The sequence below is a fragment of the Crocodylus siamensis genome, chromosome 1 (genome assembly GCF_052110815.1).
Source record: "Crocodylus siamensis isolate JL-2025a chromosome 1, ASM5211081v1, whole genome shotgun sequence".
Taxonomy (NCBI): Eukaryota; Metazoa; Chordata; order Crocodylia; family Crocodylidae; genus Crocodylus; species Crocodylus siamensis.
Window position 1 is genome coordinate 116,976,780 of NC_143395.1, and position 17,280 is coordinate 116,994,059.

A 17,280-nucleotide genomic window follows, 5' to 3' on the forward strand; every position below is an offset into this window, starting at 1 on the left:
TTTGGGCTCAAAGTTACGAAGATTTAGCTGGCTTGTATCAGTACTAGACTATGACATAACAGCTTGTGCGCACATCCAACTTGTGCATAACCCTTCCTTTTTAAAGCACCTATTTTTATCCACCAACCTTGGAATCCCATAAAAAGATATCAAGCCTAACAAAATCCAAAATCCATTTCCCTTAAACCCATGGTGATTAGTATTAATTAATCCTTTACTTAATTGAGTATCGACTGTTCCATTACTTTGCCCAGGATGTTTGCCATGCTGAAAATCCTAAAATTACCTGGCTCATCTCTCTTAAAACCTTTCAAAGTATTGGTGGTACACTATTAGTTTTTCCCAGTATTTAAAGACTTATTGAAAAATCAGCAATAATGATCTTGAGATCCTCAGCCTGGTCCTTTCAGAGCTCTTGGATACAGGTTACCTATACATCCAGATTTTTAAAATGTCTAGTTTGGGTTGCTTCTGGAATTCGAAGACCTAACTCCTCACATGGTAGTTTTTTTTTCTCTCTTGTTACTTTTTCCATGTAAGTATTTGCATTAGTTTCTATGGGGATTTTAAAAACGGGATGCAGTGGCATCAGTTGTAATAGTAGTTCATTTTATTTATGATTTGTTATGTGTTGTCCTATATAAAAGGCATAGAAAAATCTTATTCAATTATAACAGTAGTTCGTAGCCTTTTTGGACTTGAGGTATCCCTCATAGGATGCAAGACATCCATCCATCCATAACTTTTGTGAGTTGAACAATTTTGAAAACTAACTTGTAGATCACAGTGCTTACTTCCTTGAGGAGGGGTCTAGCAGTGGGAATGGAGAATCACCCAGGCAGGGACAAGTCTGAGCCTGCACTTAATCTACTTAGTTTATATGCTTATCTCCTAATGCCTCACTTATCTCCTCACACCTCACAGCATCTTCATCTTCATCTTCATCTGCAAGAGGATGATTGTCTTCCATGATTGTCTTCTCTGTGGGTCTGAAGATGGCTGACAAGGCCTATCGGGGATTAACAGACTCTGTTGCAGCTCAGGCACATGTTTCTGTGTGGGATGGGTGGCTCTGGGTTCTTGGTTCAGACTTCAAAATGTTGGTTTTGTCCCTCTCATTTTCCATCTCCTGTCGTTGTAAGGTTTCAGAGTGCTGAGATTCTTGCAGCAAGCTCTTTCTCCATTTGGGGTGGTCCTGGCCAATAGTCTCCCACTAGTTTATATCGATGTTGTATTTTTCAAGTTGACCTTGAGGACATCCTTGAAGCATTTATTCTGTCCTCCTCTTGAGCCTACACCTTGACTGACCTGGGGACACCTCAAGTTACTGGAGAAGTATTATCAATGCTGCCTGCAGAAGATCCTTCAAATCCAGTGGGTAGACAGACGTACCAACATTAGTGTCATCGAGCAAATACCACAAGCAGTGAGGCAATGATCATCCAATATCAACTATGCTGGGCCAACCACATCATCTGAATGTCTGACTCCAGACTCCCAAAACAAGTTTTACCTCACAGCACCCTTCAAAAAATCTGCTGGTTGAAAATCATCTATACTGGAAGAGACTGACAGAAACCAAAAACAAAACAAAAGCACTGGAGATCTAGAGAGTGGTAAATAACAAGGCTTTGTGTGTAGTGCTGACCATTCAATATACTAGGCAGTTTCCCTAGTCCCAGGCAACACAGTAATTTACAATGACATTTCCCAGTATAGTGACTCTGTGTTATGCAGTTTTATTATGAGCCTCACACTATTTGTCATTTGTTTTAAAAGTGCTGTGTCATGGAGGAAAGAGACTAGATCAGAACTTGGCTTCCATTTAAACATAAAGAGTTAAAGCCCTTTGTGTTACAAAGAAAGGCTTGAAAACGTGTAGGCTGAAGCACTAGAAAACTTCTTTTTTAATGTAATAATTTTGGGGGGTGTCACAAACCCCAAATATTTTGATACATTTGCAGGATGCCATGCATGTTTTTTTGAGTTTGCTTTACAGATACGGCACATAAGGTCTCAGTGGCTGGTGGTGTTAAATTACACTCAACCGTATTATCCCTATGTTTATATGCATTGCGGTATTTGATGTAAAAAGTGTTTCTTATATGTTTATAATAGGTCCATTATCATGCATAACATGATAATGATTCTCAGTTGTCTGTTCTAAACACTGAGAGGCTCAAAGCCTAAATAGTGGAAGAGAAGTAATCACTGACCATTAGCATCTGACATGGGTATATTATATAACTAAGCAACAGACCCTTTCTAAGGGAACATAAGCTAGGCCCAGACAATGATGAATTTACATTGTAAATGGAGAGATCCTAGCAAGAAAGACACTTGGCTACTCAAGATATTCTTGATGAATGGTATTTCTCATGGCAGGGAAATGGAGAGACAGTATCTTTTGGACATGTCTGAAAGGATGAAAACATTCTCCTGGTCATAATTAGATCAGGAAAGTCTTCTGGTCTGGTAAACATGCACACTTGAGGGACAGGAAATTATATGCATACTGTGAGATCCCCAAGAACCTAATGGATCATGTATGTAAAAGGCCAGGCAAGAAAACATTCTTAAGCCTCGTTATCAGGGCAGGGGTTTGTCTCTAGTGTTCCTAGGCAAAAGGAAGCACTTCAGGCCCTCAGCTAACAGGCTGATTAGAAGGTGCATTCGTGGATTTAAAAGGCAAGGTAAAATCAAATTATTGTTCTGATATTTTGTTTCATTTGTTCCTTCTTGTATCTGTCTGTATCTTAGCATATGGGTACTTATTTATTATGTTTGTTCTTGTTTTTGTATGTCTTTTGTTACCATTTAGAACATGCTTATTGTCAGTGATAATTGTGATTTCAGAACATTTAACCAGACAGACATGCCTCTTCTGCGAAAAAGGGGAGCACAATTTCAGAACACAATTTCTGCAAAATTTCAGAGCACATGACTGGACAAGGGGGTGATTTTTTTTCTAGCTATTCTATCCTAGAAAAGCTTTTCTCCCAGCACAAATACAAAGCTTGTCCATAGCCTATGAGTAATTTATAGAATTGTCAATGTAAAATTGCAGTACATCTTTCTTTGGGAAGAAACTTCACCTTTCCCAGAAGTGTGTATTGATAGCAGACATTGCAGTTTCCTTCTATCTCTAATTCTGTAGAAAAGACTTCCCACACCAGAAGATTGGCTTTGATAGAATTTTTTTAAATAAAATGTGGAAGAACTTAAAGTCATTTTAATCAATATTGCCTTTGCTCATTTCTCTAGTGAATATCTACTGCATCATGCAAAGGTAATGTAAAATGGCTCAATAATCCCACAAGAAGCCTCAACTTAATTTATTTACAGTACTTTCTGAACCTTTTTGCTGTCGCGTTTATTGATTTCTGGTCATGTGGGCCTGTGAAAAAAATTGTGCTCTCTGTCTACAGAAAGCGCTATGTGCCAGTGAACACACTCACTATGACTGTCAGCTCTCCATTTTATGCCCAATATCAGTTATACCTACAGCAAATAAACGTACTTTTTTTTGTATATAATGGGCATTTTAGATGCATCTTAACCTTTAAATTGTAAAAGTTTTTCTAGTGAGAAGATTGGAGTCTTCTTGCTTTCCTATAGGCTTGCAGTTTCCTATGGAGACAGTCAGAGCTGACCCAAGCAGGGTATGGGGCCGGGGCAAATCAGCCCATGCAAGATTGAAAGCCACAAAGCCCATGCACTCCGGATCTGAAAAAGCTGCGACAGCCATCGGCAGTGGCGGCGGCTGAGAGGTGGGGGGATAGCAAGTGGCTGGATGTGGCCTCTTCACCTGGCTCCCTGGGGCCCAGGGTGGTCTCCCTGATTCGCACCCCCCTAGGGACGGACCTGCAGATAGTAGTTTTTTTCTGCTGGTGCATGCTGTAGCACAGTGAGGGCCAACTTTTTAGCAGGCAAGCCACACGTTAGCTCTGCATCCTTTCCCAGTGGCACTCCAATCCCTTTCCTCTCCCTGATCTGCTGCTGTACTTTATGCTCCCTGCCCTAGGTGCACTGTGCTGCCTGTTTCCTCCCCAGTCTGCTGCGTGCCACACAGATGTTGCCTGTGCCACTTGTGGCACTCATGCTGCAGGTTGGCCTCATACAAAAATGGAGGAATCGACCCTAGCACATGTGCACCGAGCTCTTGGATAGTGCTTTCGTGAGCTGCTGTCTGTGCTGTCACTATCAAACCATACATGCCGATTCTGCTGATGCTTCTTCAATGTCTCTTCCTTAGGGCTTGTATCTTTGGAGAAATCACAGACATTTTCCCCCATTTTACCTCCATGGTCCTGTTCACCTCCAAGTCATAGCCATGTTTGGCCCACTGCAATATCTCATCTAAGGTGGTATCCATCACACTTCCACCTAGATATGTCTAGAGTTTTAGAATCAACGGCTGCTTGAACTCCAGCACATTAAACTCAAAGTGGCCATTCCTCTGCCTAGCCAAGCCTGAGGCTACAAACAGCAACAGTTCCTTGTGGAACAGCACCACAGCAGGTTCAGCCAGGGAAAACAACTTTAGGACCTCATCTCTTATGATCCCAGCATGCCAAACCCTATAATTCTTGACATCCATGGACATATCTGCAAAATTGCTGGTACCCATCCACTCCTGCAAGATATCAACCAAGTCCGCAATTGTATATCTGGTACTCTCACTGAGAATTGCCAGTTCTGCCAACCAGCTGATTGTGGTCTCCTTCTTAAGGGGCCCAATCTGCTTGCCAACAGCTCTAAATTGTTCAGCCGTTAGCGGCACTATAGCTGTCTCAACAGATCCCTGTTGGACACCTTGCAGGTCGGTTCTAAGAACCTCCTTCATGTGCAGTGGCGCCATAGGTTCTGGTTCCTCTGCCACTGCTGCACGAAGAACTCTCTGAGCTAGCACTCCTCACAGGCCTACCAAGCTGACCACGTGGCTGCTCACACAAAGACTGAATCTGCAGTCTGAGCTCCTCAATCCGCCATTCACACTCAGTGTGACACAGCAACGACACCACTAACAGCGCTACCTTGCCAGGCAACAACTTCCATCTCGCATATCTCAGCAACATGCTCCTTCCACATAACCTTAAATGCGGCCTCTAAATCAGAAGCCTCCCACTTCCACCTCTTCCTGTCGCACATTTCCAACTCAAGCTGCTTCTGTGTGGCTTTCAAATCCTCTCTCAAACTGCAAACCACTCAAGCGTCCTTCATGGAATTAGCCTTCAAAGCCATAATCTCACCTTGCAGATGCTCAAGTTCAACAGCCTTATCTAAGTCTATTACTGCTGACCTCTGGCTCAAGCTCTCCTTCAAGGCAACCTCTTTCTCTGCCTTGTTAGACAAGCTCCTGACACATGCTGACATGCCTGAAAGCTTTCTTGCATGCCTTCTCAGCCTGTTTCCTCTCTGAAATCCATGTCACCCACTGGTGGCACAGATTCTCATATGCCAGATCAGTATCACCCAGATCTCTGTCTTTCCAGAAGGTCACATCCCTTACAGAGAAAGACCAGGTATGCTTCTGCCTAAGAGGTGTCCCCAGCCACTCCTCAACTTCTCCACCACACTGACAGCGGGAGTCTGAGTCTCCACAACCTCAATAACTGAGCTATCCATGACAGACATCTCTGCAAAGGGTGTACTAAATCCTGGGAATGTGGCGCTGCCTCTTCCGATCAGTGCTACACAAGCCCTGTGACACAACGCCTGTCACACAAGAATCACACTACAACTGTGTCTTCAACTAATCCAAATACTTTGTGTGGTGACCCTGCCTCAGATCAAAGCATCCCCCGGCATACCCCACTGGCTCACAAAGCCAAAAACACAACGTCAAATCATTAACCCTTAAATGCTCCCCCAGGGACACCAAAATGAGGGACTGCCCATGGGGATGCCAATGAATTAATTAATTAATCAATCCAGAGGGTCGTTAATCCTCTATGACCCACAGGTAGTCAGGTTTGGGGGCATTAAAGTAAATTAATTTCCCTGAGCACTGATCTACTGCCCAACCCACTCAGAGTTAGAAAGAGTAGCTACATACTACAACACAGGTAGGTTGAGCAATATAAGCTGTATTACACAACAAAACCTGTGCAACAACTACCTGGCACAATATTCCCATAACACCTGAGCCGCAACACAATAAAATACACTCGACAGGACGATAACCCAGCTCATATCCCAAACCCAGTGTCCCTGGTCACACAACCAATCAACTGCCCATTGCAGTGAGCTTCGGTCACTACACAGTTAACTGCTGTGCAACTTCACAGACAACCCAGAAACCACAGATGGCAGCAACAACACCCTGAGCCAACTCTGCAGGAGAAACCCTCTGATAGGCCCTGAGGATTTCTAGCTTTTCCCTGCTTAGGTACTCAGCACATCAAATAGGGAAAGGGTGATGCTTTATCCAACTGCAGCTTCCACAGCTGAAGCCCAAAGGAAAGAGCGCAAGACAGGTCAGCCTCAGTGAGCTCAATCCCAACGACCAGATCACAGCAAGGAACCAGTGCTTGAACTCCCAGATCCCAAGAGCCTGGAGTCAGGACTGTCCAGACTGAGTGAGAGCAAGGTTGAGCCTGAGTCTGAGCTCCCAGAGCTCCTCTGGACAGGATTTATAGCCTTCTAATCATGCCGCCTGTCACTCACCCAATGGTTCAGTCATCGCCCTTTGCACAGTATCCCATCAAATTTGAACCAGAATTCACAATACTTAGTTTGAATTGATTGGTCCTTTTATTTCAGCTCAGTACAAGAAATACTATTATACACTGTGCATGCCCAGACATTAAACGCAGGTCATGACTTCTTCAAGGTTTGAGAGTTCAAACCCTCTACAGACATCTCACCTCTAGTCATACGGCACATGTGTGGACTTTCACTGTTCTATAAGACTATGTACTTAGTCATGTTTAAAAAACAAAATGAAAATGAACTATTTACTGTGAAAATCTCTCTTGTTGATGTAGGAGCAATTTAAAAACCGAACATACCATTGGTGGTGCATTTTAACTCTTTTGTAATTGACACAGACAACTTATGACTTTCAACAGGTCTTTCATTCAGATAACTAGGAACAATCAGAATACATTGGGACTTGCTTTCCAAAGAAAACCTGAAACTCCTGGGACATTGTTCAATCTTTAACTTAGTATTAAGACTTTATTAAATACAAGGGGTTTTAATATCATGTATAAATATCACAAAATTACAGCTATTAATGTCCCCAGAATACATCAAGTAGTTTTGATGAATATGCCTTAATAATAGCTGTCCATACAACACTTAAATCAGTGATAGAAAGTGACAGTAAATACCAGCACAGGTTAGAAGCTCAGTATAGAAACAGGGGCAGAGGTCAGCTGATGTAAATTTTCAAAGCTCAATTGAAGTCAATGGAGATGTGACAGGTTATGCTAGGTGAAGCTCTGACCAAGTATATTCTAATTTACTGAGGCTATACCCTAGAATGCTGATTGGTAAGGTGCTTTCAATATTTAGTTTTCAACTCTGATCCCACTAAAAGGAGTGACAAAATTTCAGTCACTCAGTGCAAGCAGGGTGTGTGTGGCCTAGTAATATCTTCTGGTCTGCTTCTAAATGCATATTGTATTAATATGACACGATAAAATCAAAACAAAGCACTTTAAGGTGTGTGAGTACTGTTGGAAGAGCATTATTTATATGGATGTTTATGGTCTTAGTGAAAAGTCCTCAGTGACAACTTACATTATATTTACTTTCATTTTAGCAATTTACATAATCTACATTTCACATAAATACAACATAATTGTTTTGACTTTGCAGTGCTGCTCTTTGCTGTTGTTAATACCCTCAAGTCCATGATGTCAGGAAGCATTAGGAATTAACATACCAGGAAACTACTTCTCAGCATGGAAACACTAGTTTTAAAATTGAGCAGTTTAAATAATCGTATAAAACTAACTTCTAACTTGTGAGTCTTCAGGCCTGTGGTTTTCCTAGCAAAGCTTTGAATAAAAGGCAAAATAGACTTGATTTGAAAAATGTCTGTGCTTGCAAAGTGCTGTCACAAAACCATGGTAGAACTCTGCTAGCTGGAGGTCTACCAGGCTGCTTATACTGGGCCTGTGTGCTCTTTAGCTTCTGTGTGTCTTGGTAGGCTCCAGCCAACATTTCTGGCTCAGGTGTATTCAACCTACTTCCTCAAAATAGACTTTCTGCCTCCAACACCTTCGTGGAAGTGGGCGCGAACACCACTGACTCTACATTCCTGGGACCAATTTAGACTCCCAGAAGCTCCAACCTTGTGAGCACACTGAATTTACAGTTCGCCTCTTCAGAGAGAGCATATTTCAGCAAACAGATTTGTTCTTTGTAGCCCTTACAAATCTATCACTCATTTAAGACTGCACAAAAATATACAGATCTAGCTAAAATAATAAATGCCTGCAGTCATTTTCCTGCTTCCATTTACTCATTTCTATTAAGTATTCTTTGACTTAGGTCAAACTTGTCTAAAATGTCCAAAATGCCTCTTGCTGTGCACATTCTGCTCAATCATGGAAGTTAGTCTGTCTCTCGTACAGCCAACTCGTGCTTCTGATCATCTGAACGTTGTTCCTTTCTCTTCTCTGCTTCTTCCTTGTTTTCCACATGCTTACAAAGAGCAAGAGAGAAGCCCTTGTTTTCTCATTTGCATTCCCTTTTTAAAGTGACCTTTGAATCTGCTAATCCACTGATGTAAATTTGACATCAAGTGATCTGATGCTTAGTTGTTGCTCCCCATCTCTGTTTCTGAGATTCATACCTAGAACATGAGTTTGCTCTAGGTGTTAGTCATTACTTTGTCCCCCTTGAACATTTTCCCTCCTACTGTTTAATTTTCCTCTAAAATTTAATATCCCTCTGTTATTAACCCTATACCCAGTACTAGAACTTCTTCTGTTCTCTCCTGTAGCCTTTATGTCATCATTATAAAAGACAGCAGGAAATACAACCAACCTCATTAGTCAAACTGGAATTTGTAGCCTGATAGATGTGTACACAGAGAATCCTTGACACCAACAGAATGTATAAGCTGTGCAGAGACAGAACGCGCAAATCATTCTGTTCTCTAATCTGAAAACAAGTTACATCTTGCATTCTAAATTTGAAAGTGGTCCTGTGTGTGTGTATTGTCTGTATATTTATATATTATGGTAGCAATCCTGCAAACATTGATCTTGGATCTCAATAAATTGTGAAGCTCTGCAGAAGCATTTACAGCTTTGCAGACAGGTGTGGGGGGGAGTCTTTCAGAATCATGATTTCTTTTTTAACTGTTTCATATTTTAAACGCTTTCTCAACTATTTATTGAGTGCTCTGATATTTTACTGTAGTAGCTTCATGTATTTATTTTTTTCAGAAAATTAAAAGGACCTGCTAGATTACATTTCCCATTTTTTGCATGCTTATTGTAATTGCTCTTTTCTGATCAAATCTTCTTTTTTTTTTTTTTTTACTTCAAGTAGATTCAGTCCCAGTTTATGGAAATAGTCCTATTCACGAAAGTACTTAAGCATGTGCTTATGTTTTATTGTATTCCAAGGAACTTTAGCATATACTTAGTTAAGCACCTGCTCAAGTGTTTTCTTGAATTAGTGTCTCAATTTATAACTTTCAGAGGGATTAAATATTCTTAGCTCAGGTGAATTTAGGTAGAAGCCGTACTAAGAATACCTCTTTCCTATCATTCTCTACTTTTCTTTTGCTGGTTGAAAGTGTTCATGGCCTGCAGTGCTCATTCTTCCTCTACCAGGTATTCTCACTGGGGAAGGAACATGTCTTTCCTTGTCTCTAGTGGCCTTACCTGGGTTAGGTAAGCCTGTTTTCTTGACAGTGATTTGGGTTATTGATTCAGCTATGCCTGTGTTCAACTGTGGGTATTTCCCATACTTCTGGGCTTTGCTGGCTGCTGCCTCTGCTCTCTACTACATGTGTTTTTAAACCTCCCTCAGAGGCATTGAGTGTTGCCTGCACCCACGGCTAGAGATTTTTGACTGGAGTGTGGCAGTGCTCTACTGGGTTCCTGCCCTAGAGTGTCTTGCTCCCTCAGTCAGGGTCAGACTGCTTGCTGTATTTGGGGTCAGGAAGGAATTTTATCCCAGGTTCAGATTGGTATGGACTGTGGGAGTCTTTGTGGCCCCCTGTAGTGGGGGTCATGGCCCTCTATCTGGGATCTCTTGAACATATATTGACAGCCTTTGATGGAAGCAGACCAGACCTTGGCTGGCATGGTACCCTTGCTTTACAGGAAGGTTAGGCTGTTATATCATGTCTTGTGTCTGGGTTGACAGTAGTCTTATGTAGAGTTTAGATTACAGATTGTATAGGGTGGTTTGGATAGGGATGATCCTGCCTCAAGCAGGGGGCTGGACTAGATGACCTATGAAGGTCCCTTCCAGCCTTCTTTATGATTTCATTGGAGGCATAGTTACTTCTCATACACTCTAAAAACAGAATACAGTACAGGTAGGTGTCTTACGTACCTCCCACCCTTATGGAATCAAAGATGAGAGGAACTGTAGATTATAGCCTCAATCCTTGGAAGACGGCAAAAAAGAGATCCCAGCATATTGGGACTTGTGAAGTGGCCTTCACTTGTAACAACAAGCCCCCTTTTTGCCTGCCCCAATACCATAAGGCTCCCCACTCCGCATAGAAAAGGCTTCTTGCCTGCACACCCAGTCCCTCCTTGGGGTATTTCTCTTTCTTCTGCCTTTTCTTCCTTCCTCCCTTCTCTTCTTTCTTTTCACTATAAGGATAAGGATATGGAATTACTTAGGTAATATAAAATAGATAAGCATAAAATAGATGCTTTATGAAATCACATTTAATAAGGGCTTGTATAGATATAGTATGGTATTGTGCATTTGTATTTTTACCCTCATATTTGGTATTCTATCTATTGAATGTGTCATGGCATTTCACCTTTTATATTTTATGCTTTCAACTTTGTAACAAATGTATTTTATTTTTTTTAGAAGTAAGTTGTGTGCTGTAACAGTAGTAGCAAGGGTGGGAATCAAACTAGGGTCTCTATGTATCGGGGCTGATCTCTGTATGAATGGGAGTGAGTGAGTGAGTGATTGGTAAGGACAGTAACTAGATACAATAACGAGTTAACAAGCATGGATTAACAACTAGAAAACTGTAGACTGACAAGAGGAAAGGATCGATACAGAGCCCAGAACTCCCTGAAACTTCATTGTTAAAGGAACAGAAACCCCCATCTGAGTTAATAAATATGGGAGACTGACTGTTGGGACTGAATACCTTCCGATCAGCCACTTTCAGAGCCCGGACAATGCCAAAAACTAAATCAGAATCACCAATGGACACTTAGAACTGCATGTACCAATGGATGTGACCCCGGGGGCTGACAGCTGTCCCCTGAAAGCTGCCCAGGGGATGTCCCACAAGGGTCAGGGGCCCTTGGATTGGGCAAATTTGAAAACCGGGGGAGCATGGAAGTCTGCCGGGGGAGGACAAGAGGCCGTGAAGCGTAACCCTCAGTGGTGCCCTCTTGACCTGACAAACACTCTACCCATCCAGCCAAAAAGACCAGCTGGTACCCCCCCTTCTGGAAACAACAATGCTTGGAGGAAATCTCGACTGGCCATCAATGGCAGACTCCCATGCTTAGGACTGAAGACTGGCCTAGCACATGGGGCAATGGTAATGACAGGGACAGAGGTTTGTTAGGCCTCTCCTGTGCCAGGGATCTATTATTTGCTTGCACCTAAAAGGGGTTAATCCCTCATTGTATTGGCCTGCGGCCCAGCCCCACCCTGAGGCACACTATTATTAATGACAAACACCAAGTAAGGGTTTATAACCAACCTGTATTAAAAGTCAAAAGTAATAATAATCGTAGAAACACCTAACAGAATGCTATCTACAGAGAGCCATACCGGTCTGTCACTGGCAGCAGCAGCCAAGAACACTGACACCCAGGCTGTAGGGCCTGCTGTCAGGTCCCTGTCAGGCAGAGGATTTCTATCCTTTCCTCCACAAATGGAGTACTTGGAGACCTCAAAAGGTCCAATGGGAAATTAAGGTAAGTATATCAGGTGAGCAGTCCGGTGTCCCCACACACGCAGCACTCAGCACCCACACTCCCAGTCTTCCCAGCCTCTCCAGCAGATTCAATACCATGCGAAACTCTCCGGCTCTCAGACTCAGCTCACACAGCTTCTTGGTGCACACGCTCTTCCCCACATATGCACTCACACATGCACAAACATATGCACACAAATAAGCACCCTCAGGATGGTGCCTCATGCTGGCTTTTGTAGTGGCTGCCTCACACCACCTGCCAATCATCCCATGGTCCATTCACTGCTTGCACATCTTGATCAATCAAAGTCACTCAACAGTATCATTTTCTTGGACCATTCATATTCATTATCACTTCATAACTTAACATAAAGTTCCCACTCTTTTGTTATATAACAAAGTTTCAACTGTGCCTGCCTCAGTTTTCTAAGTAGGTCATAGCCTCATCAAGGTCAGAAGTTTTGATGTTCTGGAGACTTCTAACCTCTAGCCATCCTACACGTGCGTAGTCACTATTATGACTAGGTCAGGACTTGCACTGGTTACAGGATAGGTATACCTGACACCGGTGCTTTATTGTATCTGCTACATCATAGTACTTAGGGTTAGAAGGTACCTAAACAGATCATCAGGTTCAACCCCATGCCCCGGGCAGGAACAGGTGCTGGGATCATATCACCCTAGCCAAATATCTGTCCAGCCTCCTCTTGAAGACCACCAAAGTAGGAGAGAGTACCACCTCACTTGGGAGCTGAGTCCATATCCTGGCAGCCCTAACTGTAAAGTAATGTCTCCTGACGTCCAGCCTGAACCTTTTCTCTAACAATTTGTGGCCGTTATTCCTATTAACCCCAAGCGGTGCCCAGGGGAACAGAGCCTCCCCCAATTCCTGCTAGTCCCCCCTGGTGAGTTTGTAAATGGCCACCAGATCCCCTCTCAGTCTTCTCTTGTGGAGGCTGAATAGGTTCAGGCCCTTTAGCTTCTCCTCGTAGGGCCTGCCCTGCTGCCCCTTGACCATGTGTGTGTTTGGGGGGTGGTATTTGAGAGACAGTACCCCTCATAATTTGAAGGTTTGATTTATGGTTTTTGACTCTATCAATTTTGCACATTCTGTCTAATAAACCAGAATTTTAAGGACCCTGGGAGTTGGTCATTTGTAGCCAGTGCAGTTTATGGTTTCACAAGATGTGGTGGCCTGGGCTGGTATCACCTCAACTCTCCCTGCCTTTTTCTTAAAATCTGGTGTAGACATGGTTCACGTTTTAAATTCTTTGAGGATGAGGTATGTCATATTTTAGGAAGTGCTTTGGAAAGGACCATATAAATATCTAATTATAAACTAAGCCCACTAATGAAATCTTAAATCCCCACTGATGAAAATAAGGGGGGAAAAGCAGATTCCCCAAAAAATCAAAATGTGGGGATTCAATTTAGTTGTCAAGCATGATTTTAACTCTAATACTTCATCCAAATGAAGACTGCTGAAATGAGATCGACATTTGCAAGCTAGTCATGTCTCAGACACTGCCTTGAAATTAAAGTTAAGGGTGGTTGCAGGAAAGTTTACAGAGCTGCCTGGGCAATTTCTGCCTTTTATCATGATTTGTAAGACAGAAAATTAATTTGTGGAAAAATAAATTTGTTTTCTTGCAGAATACCCTTTGTCAAATAAATACAAAGATGGAGTTGAGGTAGCATAATAATTGGAATACTTTCCCTTCTTAGTGGACAGCTGTTTGTTCACTGAAATATCTGCAACTTAATTATAAGTTTTCATAGGTGACAATCTACTTCACCAGATGTTATGAGTGGACTTGCAGAGAGCAGGGATACTAAATAGTTAGGAATAAAGACTGTTGACATATGTGAAACAAACAAACAAACCGTACTTTACTGGAAAAAGCAGCATGTCAGTTCAACCCAGCTTTGCAACATCTGCATAGATCGGGCACTTCAGCATGGCTTTTTGGTGCTATTATCTAAAGCTAATTCAATCAGCTATTAGATGAAAGTGCCAGAAAAGCCCCACTGAATCATTCATAATGCCTGATCTATACAGATGTTGGTTGAGCCAGGTCCAACAAACACAATGCCTCTTCTGGGCATGCACTGGGCTTGGCATGAGGACACAGTGAGTTTAAACTAAAGTGCCATTTTGGGGGGGGGGGGGAGGGAGGGATTATGTCTGTAAGCAGCCTATGTCATTTAAATTTAAATGTCTTTAGACTAGACATCCGAAGGCACTTAGACTAGACATCTGAAGGCACTACTTCACAGTCAGGGTGGCTAGGATCTGGAACCAACTTCCAAGGGAAGTGGTGATGGCTCCTACCTTGGGGGTCTTTAAGAGGAGGCTTGACGTCTACCTGACTGGGGTCATTTGAGCCCAGTTTTCTTTTCTGCCTAGGGCAGGGGGTCGGACCTGATGATCTACAAGGTCCCTTCCGACCCTACTTGTATGAATCTGTGAAATACAAAGGATAAGGAAAAGAGTGAGGAAAGGATAGTAGGAGGGGGCACTGCTGAGCTGGACAAACAGGGCAATCTCTACATGAAAAAATGAATAGACGCCGATCTGACATGAGTTCCAGAAAGACACACAAGCCTATGGCAGAATACTTTTAACCTTCCAAGGCATCGCAGCCCCCGGAATAGCTGTTCTTAAACAACAGAATTTATAAAAACCAACTTGAACATGAAATTGCAGAAAAAGAAATCATCCAGACAACTTATCTGATTAATTGAACTAACATTTACAACCCCTCTGTCCCTCAATGGATTAACTGCTTTTTTTATTCCTTTGATGTCTTCAACTCATTCCCTGTCCTTTGTATTTAAGCGACTATTGTTTTCTGTTTAAAGTCCATTTATAGCTTAAATGGTTGTAGGCTATAGCCCAGGGCTGTCCAACTTCAATGTGGCTGGGGGCCAGTTGCCACTGGGACAATGCTGGGAGAGGCTACGTGCTGCACTTGAGTACTATACATGCTGGTACCCCCATGCTGCTACACTTTGCAGGCAGACATCTGACTCTGCTACACCATGCATGGGCATGTGTGGGCACACCCATGTGTGGCACCCCACCACCTTCAGCTCCCTGTGGGCTCCCCTGTGGGTTTTGTGGGTGCCCCGGGCTCCTGGCTCCCTTGGCACTGCAGGCTGTGCCACACTGTCGTGCCCCGTACCCTAGGGTAGGGACATGCAGCAGAAGCTGGGGAAGGGAGGGGAAGCCTTAAGTCCTTAGTTACAGCTGCCACCTGGGCAATATAGTCACTCAGGCTGAATGTTAACCCTTTGTAGGCTGAATGTGGCCCATGGGCTGCCAGCTGGACACCCCTGCTATGAAAGCTCATGTTTCTCTGAATGAATTAGTCCATAGTGGCACCCTACACTGTCTAGTATAATAGTGTAGTTACCTTCAAGTTTAAATGAGCCTTATGCTACCTTGTAAGGAGCTGGTAATGGTTCAGAATGTCCTTTGCAATGTGTGATCTTACAACAGCTTTGAAATTTTGTAGACATTACTATTTGATTATGAAATGTAAATGTGCCTGTCTGCAGCCTACTGATAACTTCTACACATTTTCCTATACTAGGTTTGGAGGAGATCAGCCAGTGTACATCAACATTATTAGAGATCCGGTCAACCGATTTTTATCCAACTATTTTTTTCGGCGATTTGGAGACTGGAGAGGGGAACAGAATCACATGATCCGTACTCCAAGCATGAGACAAGAAGAAAGATATCTAGTAAGTTGCTTTAAGTTAAAGGTGTAACAAAATAGTTGTTATTCTCTATCCGTTTGCCAATATTCAAATTAGATGCTTGAGAAACTGGAGAATAAGATTTTTCAGCCTCTCCTCAATCATTCTTCACAGAAGTAGGGTCAGAAGGGACCATGTAGATCTTCAAGTCTGACCCCCTGCCTGGGCAGGAAAAAACTGGGCTCATATGACTCCAGCCAGGTAGGCATCAAGCCTCTTCTTAAAGACCCCCAGGGTAGGAGCCAGCACCACTTCCCTTGGAAGTTGGTTCCAGATCCTAGCCGCCCTAACTGTGAAGTAGTTCTTACAGAAGTCTAATCTAAACCTACTTTCCAACAACTTGTGGCCGTTATTCCTTGTCATGCCAGGGGGTGCTAGGGGAAACGAGGTCTCTCCCAAACCCTTCTGGTCCCCTCTAGTGAGTTTATAGACAATCACCAGGTCCCCCCTCAGCCTTCTCGTGTGAAGGCTGAACAGGTTCAGGTCCCACAGTCTTGCATTGTAGGGCCTGCCCTGCTGCCCCCGATCATGCGAGTGGCCCTCCTCTGGACCCTCTCAATGTTGTCCTGAAATGGGGCGCACAGAACCGGACGCAGTACTCCAGCTGTGGCCTGACCAGTGTTGCATAGATGGGGAGGATCACCTCCTTGGCCCTACTTGAGCTGCACCTGTGGATGCACGACAAGGTCCGGTTAGCCCTGCCAACTGTGACCTCGCATTGTCGGCCCATGTTCATCTTGGAGTCAATAATGACTCCAAGATCCTTTTCTGCCTCTGTGCTCTCAGGAAGGGAGTGTCCCATCTTATAAGTGTGCTGCTGGTTATTACTGCCCAAGTGCAGCACCCTGCACTTGTCAGTATTGAAACACATCCTGTTTTTGTTAGCCCACCCCTGCAACCTATCTAGGTCTTGCTGCAGTCTTTCCCTCCCTACTAGCGTGCTCACTTCACCCCAAATTTCGGTATCATCAGCGAATTTAAGCAGGTTGCTTTTCACCCCATCGTCCAATTCGTTGATCGAGAGATTGAATAGCGTGGGCCCAAAGACCGAGCCCTGGGGGACTCCACTGCCCACTTCTTCCCAGGTCGAATATGACCCATGCACCACCACCCTCTGAGTATGACCCTTCAGCCAATCTGCAGTCTATCTGATTGTGTAGGTCAATGTCACAGTCGCCTAGTTTTTTAATGAGGATGGGGTGGGAGACAGTGTCAAAAGCCTTGCTGAAGTCCAGAAAGACTACATCCATGGTGACACCTGCATCCAATGCTTTTGTGACCTGATCATAAAAGTCAATCAGGTTGGTCTGACATGACCTGCCCCTAATGAAACCGTGATGGTTGCCCTTGAGCATCATCCCTGAAGCCGGGCCATTGCAGATGTGCTCCTTGATGATCTTCTCAAAGAGTTTCCC

At 43.4% G+C, this 17,280-nt stretch overlaps 1 protein-coding gene across 1 annotated transcript in view; it reads left to right on the forward strand.

The window, feature by feature from the left end:
- Nucleotides 1-17,280, forward strand: part of UST (uronyl 2-sulfotransferase) — a 301,480-nt gene that overhangs the window by 165,713 nt on the left and 118,487 nt on the right. Inside the window, exon 5 of the mRNA XM_090041136.1 lies at nt 15,697-15,850. Within this exon, the coding sequence (XP_089897262.1) occupies nt 15,697-15,850 (154 nt within the window). The remainder of the gene's footprint in view (nt 1-15,696; nt 15,851-17,280) is intronic.